The sequence below is a fragment of the Danio rerio genome, chromosome 1 (assembly GCF_052040795.2).
Source record: "Danio rerio strain M-AB ecotype USA chromosome 1, GRCz13ab, whole genome shotgun sequence".
NCBI classification, from domain to species: Eukaryota; Metazoa; Chordata; class Actinopteri; order Cypriniformes; family Danionidae; genus Danio; species Danio rerio.
In genome coordinates, this window is record NC_141021.1 from 15,738,624 (window position 1) to 15,759,293 (window position 20,670).

The 20,670-nt window shown below is 37.5% G+C and overlaps 1 protein-coding gene and 1 long non-coding RNA gene across 3 annotated transcripts in view; one reads left to right on the forward strand and one right to left on the reverse strand.

The window, feature by feature from the left end:
- The window catches only part of stim2a (tromal interaction molecule 2a), a 21,513-nt gene extending 1,540 nt beyond the window's left edge, over positions 1–19,973 (forward strand). For both annotated transcript variants that reach the window (XM_087236849.1, XM_087236848.1), the window contains exons 2-12: positions 529–659; positions 5,096–5,210; positions 5,304–5,415; positions 6,891–7,006; positions 7,261–7,438; positions 8,358–8,535; positions 8,614–8,775; positions 9,694–9,794; positions 10,366–10,604; positions 12,037–12,220; positions 14,014–19,973. In XM_087236849.1, the coding sequence (XP_087092975.1) occupies positions 543–659; positions 5,096–5,210; positions 5,304–5,415; positions 6,891–7,006; positions 7,261–7,438; positions 8,358–8,535; positions 8,614–8,775; positions 9,694–9,794; positions 10,366–10,604; positions 12,037–12,220; positions 14,014–15,355 (2,844 nt within the window). In that variant the 5' untranslated portion in view covers positions 529–542 and the 3' untranslated portion in view covers positions 15,356–19,973. The remainder of the gene's footprint in view (positions 1–528; positions 660–5,095; positions 5,211–5,303; positions 5,416–6,890; positions 7,007–7,260; positions 7,439–8,357; positions 8,536–8,613; positions 8,776–9,693; positions 9,795–10,365; positions 10,605–12,036; positions 12,221–14,013) is intronic.
- LOC147846721 (uncharacterized) lies at positions 11,439–16,532 on the reverse strand. Its single transcript, XR_015476429.1, has 4 exons — positions 13,332–16,532; positions 12,903–13,209; positions 12,401–12,708; positions 11,439–12,342 (listed from the first exon to the last, which is right to left on the reverse strand). It is a non-coding gene; the product is annotated as an uncharacterized LOC147846721 (long non-coding RNA).
- Positions 19,974–20,670: the final 697 nt, after the last annotated feature.

Sequence of the window (20,670 nt, forward strand, 5' to 3'; positions counted from 1 at the left end):
GTCCGACTTTGACCTACTTCTAGTAACCATGTTTTAAAATTAATATTATTAATTATATTAATATTTTTGTTTTAGGTAGATTTGCATTGAATAATATATAGTTATTTTATAAATCTGCTCCTTTTATGCAGTTATTATTGTTGTAAATAACCACATTCACATTAAGCATGTAATTTTAACACTGCAATGTAAAGTGTTACCAATGACAGTCAGTCTAAAAAGCTCAGAAGATTAAAAGCAAACACAAATTAAACAATTTACTGTCAAAGTACATAATGCAATTACAGTACTATTGTTCTGCTCAATTTGTCAAGGACGAATTTGTTGGCTTTGATATGTTGCTAATCTGAACCCATTGGTAAATTGGTTACTTCAGTAAGATTTTTCACTAATTGACATCTATTGAAGATTATAAAGTGATCCCAGTGTTGATGTTCCACTCCAGTAGTAGAGTTCTCACAGTGAAACTGTAACTAAATGTTATTTGTAAATGTATTGCTCAACTCCTCTGTCATGTTTTCACCATAGATACATGTCTACAAATGAGTCCTCCATGTATTACGGAGGCGGATCGATTCAGCCTGGAGGCCCTTCAGCACATCCACAGAGAGATGGATGATGATCAGGATGGAGGCATTGAGGTGGAGGAGAGTGTGGAGGTAATCAGCCATGGCAGATGATGCAATTACAAGTAAAAAAGCTGTTTCCTCACACCCCAGTGTGAATGCAGCAGGGTTTCCACACCTTCAGAACGGTCCATTTCCATCACATTCACAGTCAAATGTCTAAAGAAAGCGCAGTTTCTACCTAAGATATTTTATAGCTTCTTATCATTTAAAAAAGGTAAATGTGTATAGAGTGTTTATTTACTTTTCAAGCCTTGAAACTAGCGCTGTACATTCCATTTTCCTTCGGGTTAGTCCCTTTATTAATCCGGGTTTGCCACAACAAAATGAACCGCTAACTTCTCCAGCATATGTTTTTGTAGCGGATGCCCTTTCAGCCGCAATCCAACACTGGAAAACAACCATACACTCACTGCATTCACCCACATACACTGCAGACATTTAGTTTATTCAATTCCATGCCAACACGAGGAGAACATGCAAACTCCACACAGTAAAGCCAACTGACCCAGCCAGTGCTTGAACCAGCTCCCATTATGCTGTGAGACGATCGTGCTACCAACTGCACCATCGTGATGCCCCGCAGTACATTTAGTAAAACTGAATTCCTAATCAAATCACAAAGGCTACAATTTAATCAATTAAATATGTATGCATAGCATATTTTTAAGATGAAGCATTTAAACATTTATAAATACAGCCATAAATTATAGTGATGGTATTTTACAGTTGAAGTCTAACATAGAAGAATTATAAGATTTTTTAAAATACATTTTTCATTTTACAGTAAATGATTAGATAAAAAATATATATATATTTTAATTTAGTTTAAATTAAAGTTTTATATATTGATATAACAGAACACTTTAATCAGAGTCTGCAAACCTGGAACATTTTCCAATTCATATAATAAAAGGTTACCAAGAAAAAACGTTGTTTTGGTATTCCGCAACTACGTGCATATATTTGGCCATATTTATAACTAATATAAAGATTTAACAAAGAAAGAGGTGTCAAAGCTAGTCAAAAACATTTTTGATTACTTTCTTTTCATAGTGTAAACAAAAAAAAAACAATCTCTTCGTAGCTGTGTGGCACTAATATGCCCAGTTTCCATTAAAATTTTTGTTGCCATCCACATTCTTTTAATTGACTTGTTTCCTAACTCACCAGTAAGCAGCTTAAAGTGATAGTTGACCCAAAAATAAAATTTTACTCACTGTTTAGGCCCAATCCCAATTCTGTTTTTTTACTCTTTCCCCTTGGCCTTTGAAACAGAGCGTGAAGGGAAGGGATTCAAATGTACCCATAAGAAATGGGACAGCACTATAACACCTGCACACATCATCATATGTCATCGCAAGCTCTTGCTTCATATGAGATCGATGATTGCGCGTGCTGAAGTTATTCCAGTTGCTTTCTCTTTTTTGGAATTTATTTTTCAGGAAATCAGTGAAGGTAACGATATCATGTTATCATAACGACATAGTGTGGCAACAAGCTCATAACTGTACTGTGCATTTACATTGTGGCCATATTCATCTATGTGAACACAAGAAAACAACATTAACATTATACCAGACACTGTAAAAAGGTTATTCCCGGCCACTAGACTTTTCTGACAGGGTATTTGAGTGTCATCGAGTGACAGATGTGAAAGTATGTTGTTAGACTATTATAGAGGAGTTATTATTATGGATTATAGATAGCGAATTTTATCTATAATTTTTATAGCATGACCTTAAAACTCGAACGCTGTTATGAATATATTAAAACATATGCTAGTCTGTTGTAAAAATTCTTAATATTGCCAAAAAAAAAATAATAATCTGTGCATCTCCTGACGTGTGCCGCCATGCTGCCATTGTAGATAATGTGTTAAGAGTAATTTTTCCTACCCCTTAATTTCTAGTGTGGTCCTGGAAAAACTCTGTTTTAAGGGATATCTAGCCTTTCCCTTTTGACCAGGGGTGGGCAAAATCGGTCCTGGAGGGCCGGTGTCCTGCATAGTTTAGCTCCAACACTAATCAAACACAACTGAATATGCTAATCAGTATCTTCAAGATGACTGGAAATCTATAAGCAGGTGTGTGTGATTTGAGTTGGAGCTAAACTGTGCAGGACATCGGCCCTTCAGAGCCGAGCTTGCCCACCCCTGCCTTAGACCTACACCTTCAAGCTTAAGCAGGCCCGGATTGGCTAATCGGGAGGACCGGGAGAATTCCTGGTGGGCCGGTCTGTTTTTTGCCCGCGAGGGCCGGTATCCCTAGCTCCATAATCTGTTGCTCTCAGAAGTCACACTTTTTAAATTTATTTACTTGACCACAGCCTTTTTATTCATTATTTTACCGCAGCTCTACTCTTTTTATCTATTTTCTCGCAGCTGTGAGCAAGATGCAGCCACCACTCAATGAACAGCTGTTGTGGTTCAGTGGATAGCATGTTAGTTTACGATGCTGCAGACCGGGGTTCGATCCTCGTCTAAGTAATTTCTTTTTTTCATATTTATTGTTAAGACATATAATACTGTTAGGGTTGTTGAACATGTGAAGTTCTAAAGCAGCTGTTTTCCCAAAAAAAGACGTGATAGTGTCATTGGAAATGGCCTTATTTTAATATAGTCAGTCGTGAACTGAGGTGGGCCGGTCTGAGGCTTGAAACTCCAGGGCTGAAAAGGAGTCCCACTCCGGCCCTGAGCTTAAGAGAATTGGGACACCCCTACCCCTTCACATGAATGCGCAAAATGAGGAGTAGGGGTAAAGGAAAAGGCTAGAGCAGGCATGTCCATCTCAGTCCTGGAGGGCCGGTGTCCTGTATAGTTTAGTTCCAACCCCAATCAGACAAACGTGGACTAGCTAATCAAGCTCTTACTTGGCTTTCTAGCAACATCCTTGCAGGTGTGTTGAGGCAAGTTGGAGCTAAAATCTGCAGACACCGGCCCTCTAGTGCTCAATTTAGACACTCCTGGGCTACAGGGTAAAAATGGAATTGGGCCTAACTCACCCTCAAGTGGTTTTAAACCTTTACACATTTCTTTTTTTCCTGTTGAACACAAATTTAGATATCCTAAAGAAAGCTATAAACCTGTATCCATTGACTTCCATCGTAGGAAAAACAAACACTATGGAAGTCAATGGTTTCAGGATTTCAGATTTCAAAATATTTTAAAAAGAGTTTATAAAGAAACTCCTACAGGTTTGGAACAAGTGAAGAGTAAATGATGATTTTGGGTGAACTATCCGTTTAACATGGGTTCGCTAACCCAATTGTACTTGTATTCTCGCAAAAATGATGAAGATGAAATCTGAACACAAGTGATCACATCTGAATGCTTGTTAATACCAGGTGAAAACAGGGGCTTTGTCTCTGTAATTAAATTTCCTTGCTACTAATTCAAACAGGTGGAACAGCACAAACATAATTGCTGCAAAGTCACTTCTACGTCTACTCGGACTAACGAGCTGAGCTTTACCATTTTGCTATGCGTGTGTGACGTTTGTGTAAGTGTGTTAGAGCACCCTTGAGTTCCTCTCTCAAGCCTGTTGGTCAATTTAGAAACACATGTTTCCATCCAGCACCTAAGACACACTGTACAACCCTGGCACTAAGAGAACATAGCAGAGGAGGATGAGTTTCTCAGTAATGTCCTCAAGTACGTCCATGTCTCTGGCATTGGGTTTCTTTTCCTCGTTGCTATCAGTATGGCTTATGAGGATTGTAGCAGTGAAAATGTCTGAAATAATGTGGTGCATCTGAATGCAACAGACACATAGAAATCTGATATATTACATTCAATACATGGCCTAAATGTGTTCATATTTGGGTTCCACATATATAAATGATGTCATATATGCAATATTTATTAGTAAATATTAAAAAATTGTCTCTTTCATGTATATATGAAATATATATATGAAAGAGACATATATATGTATATATATATATATATATATATATATATATATATATATATATATATATATATATATATATATATATATATATATATATATATTTATTTATTTTAACCATTGGAATTTTAAATATGTACATACAGTTAAAGTCAAAATTATTACCTTAATTCTGACTTAAGCTGTATCTGTTCGAATATATTAGCTATAATGTTATACATGAATACATACATACATTTGTAATTCCAGTGGTTGGAAAAAAATATACACAAGCAGCCATTTTTGCAATATTTTGAAATATACATTACATATATGACATTTTATATATGTCAAATCCAATTATGAACTTACATGTCATTTATGTAATTTGCATATATATCCCTGTATCCGATTTCTAGATGGGCTAGACACATTCTCAGACACTTGAGCTGTTTGACCTGAGTGTTTACTCAGCTGTTGTTTGAAATGTGTGTGAGTGCATTTGTTGGGTTGGTGTTGGGTGGTTTTCTCGTAATTTAATCTGAAGTTACATGTTGTTTCTTTGCTTGGGTATTGTAGTTCATCATTGAAGACATGCAGCAGCAGCAACAGGCAAACAAGCATAGTAAACTCCATCACGAGGACCAGCATATCACTTTAGAGGAGCTTTGGAGGAGCTGGAAATCTTCTGAAGGTAAAAAGTTCCCCTTGATTGTGTCTCAGCATGTTCTCAATGTAAAATAGTCACTTTCTTGCCCTCTTTTAATGCTTTCGTTGTCTCTGTCAGTTCATAACTGGACACAGGAGGATGTATTACAGTGGCTAAGAGAGTTTGTGGAGTTGCCTCAGTATGAAAAGAGCTTCAAAGAGCTGCGTGTCAGTGGAAACACTTTGCCCAGGTAAAACAAATCAAGACTGATTCAAATGCAAATTCAGCTCTTCCACATCGAGAAAAGTCAGCTGAGGCGGCTTGGGCATCTGTTTCGGATGCTTCCTGGATGCCTGCCCAGGGTGGTGTTCCAGGCATGTCCCACCAGGAGGAGATGTCTTTCAGCTAGCCTGCGAACTCCTCTGGATCCCCACAGAGGAGCTGGATGAAGTGTCTGGGGTGAGGGAAGTCTGGAGTTTTCTCCTAAGACTGCTGCCCCCACAACCCGGCCCCGGAAAAGCAGATGAAAGTGATTGAATGAATTAATGAATATATAATAGTGTTGGCTGCACAGTGGCGCAGTGGTTAGCACAATTGCCCCACAGCAAAAAGGTTGCTGGTTCAAGTCCTGGCTGGGTCAGTTGGCATGTTTCTCAGTGGTGGGTTGCGGCATCCGCTGCATAAAACACATACCAGATAAGTTGGCGGTTCATTCCCCTGTGGCCACCCCAGATTAATAAAGGGACTAAGCCAAAAAGAAAATGAATGAATGAATGCAATAGTCCTAAGTGAGGCAACATGGTAGCTTAGTGGTTAGCACTGTCAACTCAAAGCAAAAAGCTCACTGGTTTGAGTTCCAGCTGGGTCAGTTTACATTTCTGTGTGGAGTTTGCATGTTCTGCCCATGTTGACTTGGGTTTCCTCCGGGTGCTACGGGTTCCCCTCAAGTCTAAAGACATACAGTATAGGTGAATTGAATAAACTAAATTGTCCCTAGTGTATGTGTGTAAATGAATGTGTGTGGAAGTTTTTCCAGTATTGGAATGCAGCTGGAAGGGCATCCGCTGTGTAAAACATATGCTGGATAAGTTGGTGGTTCGTTCTGCTGTGGCGACCCCAAATGTATAAAGAGACTAAGCTGAAGGAAAATGAATGAATGAGTCCTATATCAATAGATTACATATATAAATATTTTTCGAATCACATTCTAGTTCATATATAAATGGCTCTAATTCAGGGATGCCCAAATTAGGGCCGCAGGGCAAAGTTGACTCTTGGTAACTTTTAATTTTGCCCACCATCCCATCTAAGAAGAGGTGTCGTTTTTTTTTTTTTTTTTTTTTTTTTTTGTGGTAGTTTGACTATTGATGGGCTACAGAAAAAGCTAAATGAAATAAAGTAAAATGTAACAATTAGATGTTGTAAATGAATCAGATTTAAAAAAATACAGTCACTAATGAATAGAAGACAATGCAGAAGATATCGGGAGAGGCTGGTGCAGCTTTAATAGTGTATGACCTGCATTGTGTTAAAAAAGAATTATGTTTTTATTGTAATAAGTTCATTATAAAATGTAAAAATATACAAATTATATATATATATATATATATATATATATATATATATATATATATATATATATATATATATATATATATAGCATTATTTAATATGATTAAATGATATTATTTATTAATAATATGAATTTCTTTCTTTTATCTGCAGAATTGCTTCCAATGAGCCATCATTCATGAGCAGCTATCTGAAGATCCAGGACCAGCAACACAAACAAAAACTCAAGCTCAAAGCCCTGGATGTAGTTCTGTTTGGTCCACCTATACGTATGTACACACTTGGATCTTAAAATGCCTTCATTTAAAGTCACAGTGTCATGAATTCTGTTGGAAACAGTCATGACTTTTTAAATGTCACCATTAAATATAGCTCTGACTGATGTGTATCATTTGAGCACATGTGAAATCATATATCCATGCACGCCCATTGAAAGCACACTGCCAAACAGTGTTTTAAAAATGTTGAGCAAGAGCCGTAATGTTTGATTGTGTGAATAACATCACAATTCTCTTTGCTTCAGGACCCCCACACAACTGGTTGAAGGATGTTCTTCTGATTGTGTCTATAGTAATGGGAATTGGTGGCTGCTGGTTTGCACATGTACAGAGTAAATCATCTAAGGTGCACATTTCAAAGATGATGAAGGATCTGGAAAGCTTGCAGAGAGCTGAACAAAGCCTCAGAGATTTACAGGAGCAGTGAGTAGTACACAGCCTAGACCCATAAACTATTTAGTGTTCATTTAAAATCATAGGATACAATGCGCCTGATACAGTGAAGCAAAATTCATAAGTAACCATGATTGGTTTCTAATCCCTTTCTAAAGTTAAAGAATTACATTTGAAAATAATATTAAATTAATAAAGAGGTTTATTTGAGACTATTTTGTATTTTTTAATTGTAATAATTCTATCTATCTATCTATCTATCTATCTATCTATCTATCTATCTATCTATCTATCTATCTATCTATCTATCTATCTATCTATCTATCTATCTATCTATCTATCTATCTATCTATCTATTCATCCATCTATCTGCCTGCCCGCCCATCCATCCGTCTGTCTGTCTGTCTGTCTGTCTGTCTGTCTGTCTGTCTGTCTGTCTGTCTATCTATCCATCCATCCATCCATCCATCCATCCATCCATCCATCCATCCATCCATCCATCTGCCTGCCCGCCCATCCATCCATCTGTCAGTATATCTATCTATCTATCTATCTATCTATCTATCTATCTATCTATCTATCTATCTATCTATCTATCTATCTATCTATCTATCTATCTATCTATCTATCTATCTATCTATCTATCTATCTATCTATCTATCTCTTTCTCTCTCTCTCTATACACACACACACATCTATGTATGTCCATCTATATCTATGTATTTATATCTATCCATCTCTATGTATATATCTACCTATATCTATTTGTATATCTACAGGGTGGGTCAGTAAAAATTAAGAATTTTAAAGTTGTCTCATGTTTATTTCTGTAGCTGTATATAGTATTTTTTAAAAATAAAATTCATTATTCAGTGCCAGATAAATATTACTTAGAAATTTTATTCAGTGCTGTATACTAAATAAATAATGGATTTTGTGTTTATGAAAGGTTGGAAAAGGCCCAGGAGGAGAAGCGCACAGTGACGGTAGAGAAGAAGAATCTGGAGGAAAAGATGAGGGATGAGATTCAGGGAGCTCAGGAAGAAGCAAACCGTCTGCACAGACTGCGAGATGGAGCTGTGACTGAACTCAGCCGTCTGTGGTATGCGGAGGAGGAGCTCGAACAGGTAAAGCTCTGCCATTCTTCCTGAAAAACACCTCCCAACAACACTACTACATCATGGTTCTCTGTGCTCCTGGTACAGGTGCGCGGTGCACTGAAGAGGGCAGAGAAAGATATGCAGACCCTTTGGTCAGTTCCTGAATCCTTGCAGCTGTGGCTACAGCTCACCCATGAGGTGGAGGTTCAGTACTACAACGTCAAGAAGCAAAGTGCAGAACAACAACTCATCACAGCTAAAGATGAGGTATTAGATCATTCATTCATTCATTCATTCATTTTCTTTTCGGCTTAATCCCTTTATTAATCAAGGGTCGCCACAGCGGAATGAACCGCCAACTTATCCAGCAAGTTTTTATGCAGAGGATGCCCTTCCAGCCGCAACCTATCTATGGGAAACATCCACACACATTCACACACACACACACTCATACACTACGGACAATTTAGTCTACCCAATTAACCTGTACCGCATGTCTTTGGACTGTGGGGGAAACCAGAGCACCCAGAGGAAACCACGCAAAGGCAGGGAGAACATGCAAACTCCACACTGAAACGCCAACTGAGCTGAGGTTCGAACCAGCGACCCAGCGACCTTCTTGCTGTGAGGCGACGCAATCAAACATGCAATTAAATACAGCAAATATTTTCAGGTTGTTGGGTTTAGAATCTGAATGAACCATTAGCTCATACCTGTCAACATTGGGATGTGAAAATAAGGAATACACCCCCCCCCATTCAATTGCTTTACTAACTTATTATGCTCATTTAAGACAAAATTTGCACGATCAACATGTTTAGATGTTGTTGTTAATACTAATAAAAATAATAATAATGATAATAAAGATAATGTGTGTACATGTCTATTCAAACAGGCACCCAAAATGAGTCATGTCTAAATAAAATGAAAGCACTGAACAGATTCACATTTAAAAGCAGGGGGTGTCCCCTGGGGGTTCAGCGGTAAGAGTTGCATAAAGGGAGGGTCAGCTCTTTGATGTTTGTTGACATTGTTCAAAGAAAGATCAAAAATATCTTGACTGGATGAAAGAGGGATAGAATTGTAAAATACAGGAGAATCCCAGGAAACATGGTAGGGTTGACAAGTATGCCTTAGCTGTCCTTGAAGCATTTTACATGACATTATTGGATATTTTTTGCACAGGCAGAGAAGATCAAGAAGAAAAGGAGTTCAGTGTTAGGTACCCTACATGTTGCACACAGCTCCTCGCTGGATCAAGTGGACCAGAGAATTCTGGAGGCCAAGTAACTTGTTTACTCTCATTTAAAACTTATTATGCTACTTAAATGCCCCTTTTTTGATATTTTCTAATACAATGAAATTAATAAAATGCCTACCATTTCTGGGGCAAGTGCTCCTATGCTAAAATTCATGTTTCAAAATTAATGTTGGAATCTTGAGTACGCTTATGGTGTGGTCATATTTATCATTGTGGTTAAATCTAGAGATTTAAAAAAAGTTAAAAAGTTATTGAGCTTGCTGTCAACATATGTCCCATAATGGTAATGTGTTCCCTTGGTAGGAGTTTTGTTGCTGATTAAATAGATTTGACCACATGACTGTTTAAAACAATGAAAACAATCTGATTGAATGGGTTTTTGAATACCTCTGGATGGGTTTAAAAGTAAGCCTGTATTTATCATCATCCACTTATGATTGAATTGACAAACGCATTTTAATACCAGGTGTAAACAAGGCTTGAGACAAATTACAATAATTTTTTTACCCATAAAATCTTGCTGAAATGTGACAAATAAGATCATACGGTACCTTTAGTATTAGATTACACTGATCTGCATCTGCATTTTGTTAAAGGAATGCTCTCGCAGAGGTGACTGCGTGTCTACGGGAGCGTCTGCACCGCTGGCAGCAGATTGAGAGCTTGTGTGGTTTTCCTCTGATGAAAAATGCAGGTCTGCCAAATCTCACCGCTACACTCTACCCAGACCCCAACTGGATGCTCATGCCTCGAGCTGCACTGCAGTCCTACCAAGTGCCTGTTTCAGTGGAGGACATGGAGGAGGAAATGCCACAGATTATACCACAGATTCCTGGTAGGTACATACTTTTTATTCTTATTTAAAAGCATTTTCCTACTTTCGATTGTTTAAATATTTGTCGTTCTTTCGTGCGTCAAATTTACTTCACAATAGACCCGGATTGGCGTCATGGGCAGGGCTTCTGTCTACCTGGTGACTCTGGCTTTGTTGCTAAATGGCTAACATGGATTTTATTGAGAGTAGCTGTGCTTTAAGTGCTTTAGGAATACTGAAGAACAGCGTATATTTGTTCGGCGCCATGTCTCAATGCACTAGATCCTTTCAGAGTTTCACCCAGCTCTGTGAGTTGATCAACCCCTCCAGAAACCGGATGATGGAGGCTTTCAGCGGTGCTTCAGACTGAGTCGAGCCCAGCTAAGCACTTCGTCATAATCACGCCCCTACAAGAGAAAGCTCCTGATTGGTTAATGCGACGCAAATGTTCCCTAAAGTTAAGATTTTCCAACTCGAGCAATACTCACAATACGCTGAACTTGTGGCGCATCATTTGAACGAAACGTTTAACTCACACCTTGTCATTTGCACGATTTGCATCGACTTTTAAACATGTAAATCACTTCCGCTTAAAGCTTCATCTGTGGCTGGTGTGAACGCAGCATTAGGATCCTACAAACTGGAACTGAAAAAAAAAATGGTACCACAACATTATTGTAAACAACACAAATGCAAATTTGAGAAAATGGTGTTATCCTGTGTGTTCATGATAAACTAAAAACAAAACAATTGAACATTAGAGTAGCACAGGCATTTGGTATTTCTTAACAAAGTAAGATCGATCTATTGGCCTACTAGCATACTTAATACAGCGCTTTAGTCATTTTTACAAATCATATGAACAGGAATTATTTTGACCACATTGTCACCTGTCAGGGTGTTCGTAGGGTCTTAAAAAGTATTAAATTTACTGAAATATTGTGTTGTAGGTCTTAAATCATTATAAACAGGTCTTAATTTTCCTGTCAATAAAAAGCTACTCATTTACGCCCAAAATCATTCAATCACCAACAATCCAATAGTTTAATTCTTTTTACCAATGTAGTTTAATTAGCTTCTTTACAATAACATTCATTTAAAAGTAATTCATTTATGGTGGGGACACTGACCTGAAGAGACTTATCTTTTTTTTTTTAAAGAAATGCCATGTTAAAAAAAAGTGCATCTATGAAACCAGAGTTTGCTTGTTTTTATGCATACACATATTTAAAATATATGGCTAAGAAATAAGTAAATTAGAATTTCTTTGATGAGAATAGTAAAAATCTTTTCCTTTTCCATTAGAAAATAAATCCTTATAGTGTTTATCCCCATACAAGTCTTATATGTCATTCATAATGGTCTTTAAAAGTCTTAAATTTGACTATGAAACTTGCAGAAACCCTGCCTGTATGTAAAACCACTATTAATTATTTATATATTTGATTTACAGTCACAGTTGCACCTTTGAAGTGTTCTCCACGGTCTCTGGTTCGCTCCCGTCGATCTGGGCATATGGTGCCATCTCCTGTCATTGTATCACCTGACCCAGACCTCCTGATACCCATACGATCTCCACAAAGCCGATATGGAGATGATGAAGAAGGACATATCAAATACACCCCTATTGTGAAACAGTACGTCAGCCTGGAATATATCCTTTAGATTTGCATTGTTAAAATAAGGATTAACTAATAAATTTATTGTTCATATTGCTCACATTTTTAGACAAGGTTTAGACAAGGTAAAACTAGTATTGCTCTTGAAAGTACAAAATTTGACAAAATATTCAGTTATTAAAAGTTAAATCTCCCCACTTTGAATCAGTAAGAGGCCAGTGGAGTCAGATGCAGAGGGTGTGTGCATGTACATGACACAGGTATACACTCACTAGCCACTTTATCAGGAACACCTTACTAGTACCGTGTTGGACCCCCTTTTGCCTTCAGAACTGCTTTAATCCTTCATGGCATAGAATCAACAAGGAACTTAAAATATTCCTCTGAGATTTTGGTTTATATTGACATGATAGCATCACGCAGTTGTTGTGGAGTTGTTGGCTGCACATCCATGATGTGAATCTCCCGTTCCACCACATACCAAAGGTGCTCTATTGGATTGAGATCTGGTGACTGTGGAGGCCATTTAAATATAGTGAAATCATTGTCATGTTCAAGACATCAGTCAGAGATGATTCGGGCTTTATAACATGGCTTGTTATTGTGCTGGAGATGTAGCCATCAAAAGATGGGTACAGTGTGGTCTTAAAGGGATGGACATGGTCAGCAACAATATTCAGGTAGGCTGCGGCGTTGACACGATGCTCAATTGGTACTAATGTGCCCGTAGTTCTCCAAGAAAATATCCCCCAAACCATTACACCACCACCAAAAGCCTGAACTGTTGATACAGGGCAGGATGGATCCATGCTTTCATATTGTTGACGCCAAATTCTGACTCTACCATTTCAATGTCATAGCCTAAATCGAGACTTATAATACCAGGCAACATTTTTCCAATATTCTATTGTCCAATTTTGGTGAGCCTGTGCGAATTGTAGCCTCAGTTTCTTGTTCTTAGCTGACAAGAGTGAGACCCGGTGTGGTCTTCCGCTGCTGTAGCCCATCTGCCTCAAGGTTGGACGTGTTCAGAGATGCTCCTTTGCATACCTCGGTTGTAATGAGTGGTTATTTGAGTTACTGTTGCCTTTCTATCAGCTAGAACCAGTCCGGCCATTCTCCTGACCACTGGCATCAACAAGGCATTTGTGCTCACAGAACTGCCACTTACTCCATATTTTTTCTTTTTTTTTTACCATACTCTGTAAACCCTAGAGATGGTTGTGTGTGAAAATCCCAGTAGATAAACAGTTTCACTTAAATCACCTTTCTTCCCTATTCTGATGCTTGGCTTGACCTGCAGCAGATCGTCTTGACCATGTCTACATGCCTAAATGCATTGAGTTGCTGCCATGTGATTGGCTGAAATTTACGTTAACCAGCAGTTAGACAGGTGTACCTAATAAAGTGGCTGGTGAGTGTATTTAATAACTCATAGTGTGGCTACCACTTCACAAATATTTGAGAGTTGGTTAATCCCCATCGGCTTCCTGTTGAAGTACACGTCTGTGTTTACAAGATTACAGAGAATAATGAAGGCTCTGCCAATTGTTACTGTGGTTACTACTAATGTTTAAGGGAAGCGCGTCCATTTCAAACTGTGATTAAAGCTGACAGAAACTACCTGTGCATCATACAATGTTATTGCACACCTTCCAGCAAATCAGAATCAAGAATTTCAACTCATGAATATAGAATTTCAAGAGCATGGAAAAATGTTAGTCTACTAAACTAATGCTGATTGATAGTTATTGGGTTTGGAATGATGCTTGTAATGATGACAAGCTTAAGAGCTTCTCTTTCTCTAACAGGGAGTCAATGGAAACATCTTCAGATACAGAGTCCATCGGGTCCTCCATTAGCCGAAAGTACAGCACCCTTGACGTCCCACCACGAAGAAAATACATTTTCTCTGATAAAATGCCTCGAAAGATCTCCCTGGATGAACAAGAGGACACTTCCTCACGCAAAACTTCTCAGGAGGAGATGGACGAGTCTTTGATGGTGACCACCTCAAGGAAAGCATCACGAGAGGAACTGGACATCAATACTCCATCAAGAAAGACATCTAGAGAAGAATTAGACGAGCCTCCTAAACAACTGTTTAGAGGAGAAACCGAGATTTGCTTTGATTCAAGGAAATTACCCAGAGATCTGTCTTTAGATTCGACAGTGAGGTACTACTCTACAGAAAAGATGTCTCCAGTTGCCATCAGCATGGACAGTCAAAGACAACGATCGATCAGAGAGAGAAAAGATCACATGGACAGCATTTCTAGAGTTATACCAAAAGCAGAGTTTGATATAGATGCCACAACTGGATCTAGATATGCAGATGCCTTACTCAACACATCCATTAAACACAAAGAAAACCTGGACTTTGCAAGTAACATCCAGCGAGGAAGAATGTTTAGGGAAAACTCCTTTGATTCCAACTTTGATAGTTCAGTGGAAAGCTCGAAGAAATTGAAGACGTTAGCCAGAGCAGACCTATCCAAAGACATCCCTTCACGGATGATGGCTCAAGATGAATTCGATGCGTCAGCAGATTTGGAAAGACTAAAAATGAGAGACATTGCGATGGAGACTGCTTCGAGGAACATACTGAGAGAAGAGTTTGATAGAAGCAAGTCCTTAAAAGAGAGCAGGGATATCCGGATGGAAATTCCATCAAAAAAACTCTTCCGGGATGAGCAAGAGGTCGCGATGGAGACACAACGGATTCAGCAGAAATTAGACAGCTCTCTGGAAACTCCAATTAGTAAAATACAGAGAGAGCTCATGGGTCTGTCTGTGGAGGCTCCAAGGCGCAAGATATCGCAGGAGGAGTTTGTTGTTACAAACCCAGGACAGTTTGGCCCTCCTGACCTCACCGCCAGTTCTTTGATGCTCTGCAAACCACAATTGGATTCGATCAGCACACTAGTGTATGATGGGATTCTGGAAAAGTCCTATGAAAGCCCTCTTATGTCTAGTCCTGGCGATCTCAGTCACGCTGCATCAGTTTCTAGCTCTATTCAAAGTCTTGTGGGAAATGAAGGACAATCAGCCCATTCGTCATCTTCAGAATCTGGCGGAAAAGAAAAAGGCAAGAAAACCTCTAAGCTCAAGAGTTTGTTTAAGAAGAAAAAGGAGAAGGATAAAGACTCATGAAGGTCAACAAGTAGGAATTTAGTCACTATTAAAATGTCTGAAGATCTTAGAAAACTGTCTTAGAAATCAGCCTCATTGACCTGCCTTGTATTTAGATGTTCTCAAAAAAAAAAAAAAAAAAAGAATCTGCTGGATTTTATAAGAATCATAAAATAGCCTGTTTAATGCAGTCTGGTAAAACAATACAGCAGAACTCCATTTTGGATTGGATTCATATAAACCAGTATACGGTTCCAGTGTTTTTAAAGTAATACCACAGGTGAATTATGTGCTATCCAAGGAATGTTTCATGTAACACTTGCTCATTTTACAAATCTGAACAACACTTTTCCTTGATAAAAAAAAAAAAAAAACATTTTGTCTGTGGAAAGTTCCATCCCGGAACCATATGTGCCAGTAGAGAACCTATTTTAAAGGGTGTACATGCTCAGTCCAGTAATCTAAATAAGACACTATTGAATGATTTTAAGGTAGAGAAACAACACTGGCTCATTGGAACTATGTGCTTCAGCCTACATTTTTGTGAAACTAAAGATGTAATTAAACAGACATTTGACTGCAGTTAAAAAGAACACTGCCAGGCAGTATGATGCCAACAAATTGGATTATTTCCATACTGTACAAATAAAGGATTATATTTGTGCCATTTTTGGACAATGCCAGATAAACACCACAAAAACCATAATGATGTATGAATTATGAAATGGTAATCAAAAAACAATTGCCTCGCCTGTTTATCTTCATATTGACAACGTTTTTGATGTGATCAGTTTGCTCTGTAACTCACTTTGTATAGTGTTGTACTTGTGCTGCTTAGTTTTGAGTCTGGTAAAGCATGTTTCTACCAAAAAGACGAAAACAATGTGAAATCAAGGTATAACATGGCCCCATGCACCTTTCTGATACGTTTGCTTTTGAAACCACTATAGGGTACATGCACAGCTAGTGTTTCCAGTGAACTGTTAGTGTGACTTTTTAAGTTTTGTATGATTCCTTTTACAGCATCAATGTTGTAAAGTAATTAAAATACAATCAGTAAATAAACTTCGGCATTAATTTAGTTGTTCAAGTGTAAACTGTTCAGGATCACCAGGGGCCTCATGTATCAACGATGCGTACGCACAAAAACTTTGCGTACGCCAGGTTTCACGCTCAGAATCGCTCACGTTTGGATTTACTAACAATGAACTGAATGTGGGAATGTGCGCAGCTTCACGGCAGCTTTCTGGCTGGCGTACGCACATTTTTTGTGCGTGTCTGTTTTATTTCCATTGTTGACTCCTAGAGGCAGTTGTGTTAAATTCCTCTCTACAAAGTGTCTGAGCCTTGCAATGGCAGCTGTATGAGACGGGTTCAGCAGGTATATAAGGTTTCCATACCATACATTTGACCAGCTAAACATTAAAGCACAATTTGCAGCGGTCGCCTGTTTTCCCAATGTAATCTGAGCTATCTACCGCACGCACATTGCTATAAAGACACTATCTGAAGATGAATTTGCATGCGTGAATCAGAAACATTTCCATTCAATAAATGTGCAAATAAAATATGATGCTTATTGATATAAACTTATTGATGATTCCTACTTGTCTTTCTTGTGATAAATTGTTGGCAAAATCTGATATGTAGCGGGGGAAAAAACAAGAAAGAGATCATCAGACGCTGGATTCGAGCCGAGTTCAAGCTTGAACGTATCAATTCATGATCACATGCGTCTTACGAGTAGCGCCACTGAGACTGTTAAGCGTCCTGCAACATTTTACAGATATAAACCACACTATTTCTTTTTTTTAATGCACTAAGTGCGATGTTCAGACCCAACTGTGTTGACCGCATCAGCTAAACTCTCCCACTCTATTTTTTTCATTTGTTGTTAATTCCGGAGAACAAACTTGCAAATAACACCGCTTTTCTCCGGTCTACCACCGAAAGCAGCACCTTCAATTCACATTCTCTTCAAAGTTTCTCTTTTTGCTTGCTTTTGCCATTGCTTTTTCGTTGGGTTTTTCCATTAGCATAGTCATTGGCATATTCATACGGGGGAGGAGGCAGGGAGGAGTTTTGCGCTCGTGCATGTTGTGCTCAGTTTTACGTTCATTCAGATGTACAAAAGAATATGCGTGAGATTCGGCGTACGCAGTGTTTCATACATCTGAATTTTTTTCTGCGTACGCACATTTACAGCTTTGTGCGTACGCAATGTTTTAGTAAGATTTCCACGCAAGTCTTCGTACATGAGGCCCCAGGTGAGCGCAGAAACACCATTGAAAATACTGGAGTAAAATAAATGTTCATAATTTCAAGACATGGTGTGGGTAAATTGATTTTTTAAATTGTTTTTTTTTTTTTTATTGTATGCCCACATTCACAAAATATTAACATCAAAACGTATAAATGTATTACAGAGAGTGTACTTGGGATGGAAAGTAACAAGAAATTAATGTAAAAAAAAATAGTTAAACAAATAAAAGTACAGTCACATCATCTTAGAGCAGTCTTTAAGTGTAGGTTATAACAAAAATGTAAATGAATGACAAGGATCCTGTGTTAATTTAAGAAATCTCTTTTATGTACTCTCAAAGGGGAGGCGAAAATTCATTTTAATGCAGTGCTTCTTGTACAATCTGAGACCTTTTATGTCATATATCAATCTGACATTGGAGTTCAATAAAAAAAAAAAAACAGACCGTAAATGTGCTGATTTTGTAACTGCATATAGTCCACCGGAAGTGCTTGAGCCAGGCTATTGCAAAGTTAAAAGTCTTTCCGCATAAACCCTACTGGTTAAGTTTAGTGGAGAGTTTAGTTTTTAGCTGGTGTAGGTGAACTGTATGACAAGCCCTGCCTTTCAACAGTATGAAAAGGAAGTGTATTTGAAACGTATAATAAAATTTACTGAATACATTTCAGATTTGCAAAAAATGTAAACAGTGCCCACTAGTGGATTTGTCATCTGAAAGTGCAATGGAATGTACTATGAGCAAAGTATTTTACATTTTGCAAAAATGTAGGCTGAAGCATGTATTCACTATAAACCTTATTTGAACTTGAAGAAATTATGACAAATACTGTACTTAACTACTGCACAACAACCCAATTCTATAGTGCCATATAATTGTAACATGCTTAACTTAATTACTTAAATTACTTAAATCTTAATTTATTTATTTGATTGTTTGTACAGTCATGTAATGGCAGGTTTTGATTGTGCTATATTTGTATATATATTTTAAAAAAAAAAGCCATTAAATATAAAAAAAAAATGTTTTAGTGTCCAATGATAGTAATTTATGTAATCAAACTTTCAGCTAGGCATTTGTTTGCTAGTAATCATTCAAAAATGTAAAGCTCAATGAAGTAGGATATTTGTATTTATATAAATTACAGTTTATTTGGATGCAAACACTGACAATTACTTTCTTGAATGTAGTTTACAGACTTAACTTACATTTAACACTTTTACACAGACTTTTCTGACTTGTGTAAGTATTTTATTTTATTTTATCAGTCAGTTCATTCAGTGGTGGAGTCCGTCTGATTTAACTGTGTAGCACTTTTGATATTTTTTCCTCCCCAAGCGTGCAATATTATTAATTGAGAACAAATCTCTTTGGAATTTTATATCTATGTATACATTCAAGCCTGCAATTATACATACCCTGTGAAATTATGACCTAAAGTTAGTTTTATTCAACCACAGTTTTTCTTTAGACAGGCTTCTCCCAAAAGTTAATAAGACGATGTACAAGAGGCATCACTGTGGAAAAAATATATCTTTCTCAGCTATTATTTACAATTGAATGAATAATTTCGGGCGTGACTGTATGTATGTAATTTAAAATATTTTGTGTTTGTTTCTGTTCTGTGTTTTCCGTCAAAAAAATACAATAATTGGATTTTTATTGAATGTTTAACCTTTCTGATGTGCATTGCCATGGTTAAGAGAACTTTATAACCTGGAACTAAATAGCATCTGGATTTGCACGATTCATAACAATAGCTGTCTAAACATTTCAAACGATGAATATTATTGCACAATTTCTCAAACATATTATCTTAAGCAATATCAAATAAACAAGATGTTTACAAAGAGATCTGTAAATCTCTTTTTATTTCAGCTGATTTGTCAATATGCTGTTTGGATGGGCAGATGTTTTAACCTCAACATTCACTTCCTTTTTCAGTTTATTTCTTAGTTGTTGTTTGATAAACGACTGCTGTGCCACTATTTTGAATCAAGTGTTGTGAAAGTGTCTATTCAGGAAGCCTTTCAGTGTCATGACCTTTATCCTAAATGTCATGTACCCAAAATAATATTCAAACAAACATTGGTTTTTCAGTTTGATACAGGTCAGACGGCCATGACTCATTTAGAAAGCTCCACTGAGATTCAGAGATTTAATTGCACAGTCAAACGTCTGATTCTGCATTTTCCAAAACCAGTTTCAAGTTGTTTTTGTTTTATGTTTTCAAAATGGGGGTTTCCAGAGTGTTCTGATCACAAGTTCTTGTTAATTGTATATTGTGGGTTTTTTAACCACAACTGTTTCCAGTGGTTTCAGAAAATGTGTTTCACTTTGTGTGTGTGGTTAAATAAATACTGTTTAAATTTAAGTAAGCAAGGAGGTTACAATTGACTCTAATTCGCAGTGTTTACTCTGTTTCTGGTTAATTATATGTTTGGCAACACATCCTTTAACTCAAACTGCTTGTTATTGATTGTTACTTATTACATTTGTTTGCATAACAGTATGTGAACTTACTCACTGACTTGCCCAAAGTTATGCAAACAAACGTAATAAGTGGCATTGTCTTTCACCAAAAATCCAATTTTAATACGATTAAGACAATACTCTGATGCAGGAGTGATTTTTGATTACCTTAATCTGACTCGAGTCCTAATCGAACTAAACTGGATTAAGATGTGGAGTATGCTGATTTTAGTGGCATTATTGAAGTGCATTACAAACACTTTTATACAACAGTTCTGTCTGGTCCTTGAATTTGATTGGTTGATAGCCGTGCGATATTCTGCCAGTGACAGCACTCGTTCCGCCTCTTCCCCCTTGTGTAGCACTCGGCCCACATACAGAGGACGATCTACAGTTTGACAAATATTGCAGCTGTTGGACAACATAATGCACTTTTGAGGCTTTTAAGTCAAGAATGTAGTTGTTTAGATTGCATCTATGCAGTTTATGTATAAGGATAGTGGCTATTTTAAATATTTATATTTTCTTAGACACAGCGAGTCGGTGGCCATTAGTCTATCATTGAGCACACCACAGATATTGTCCATCCACAAGGTGGCGACA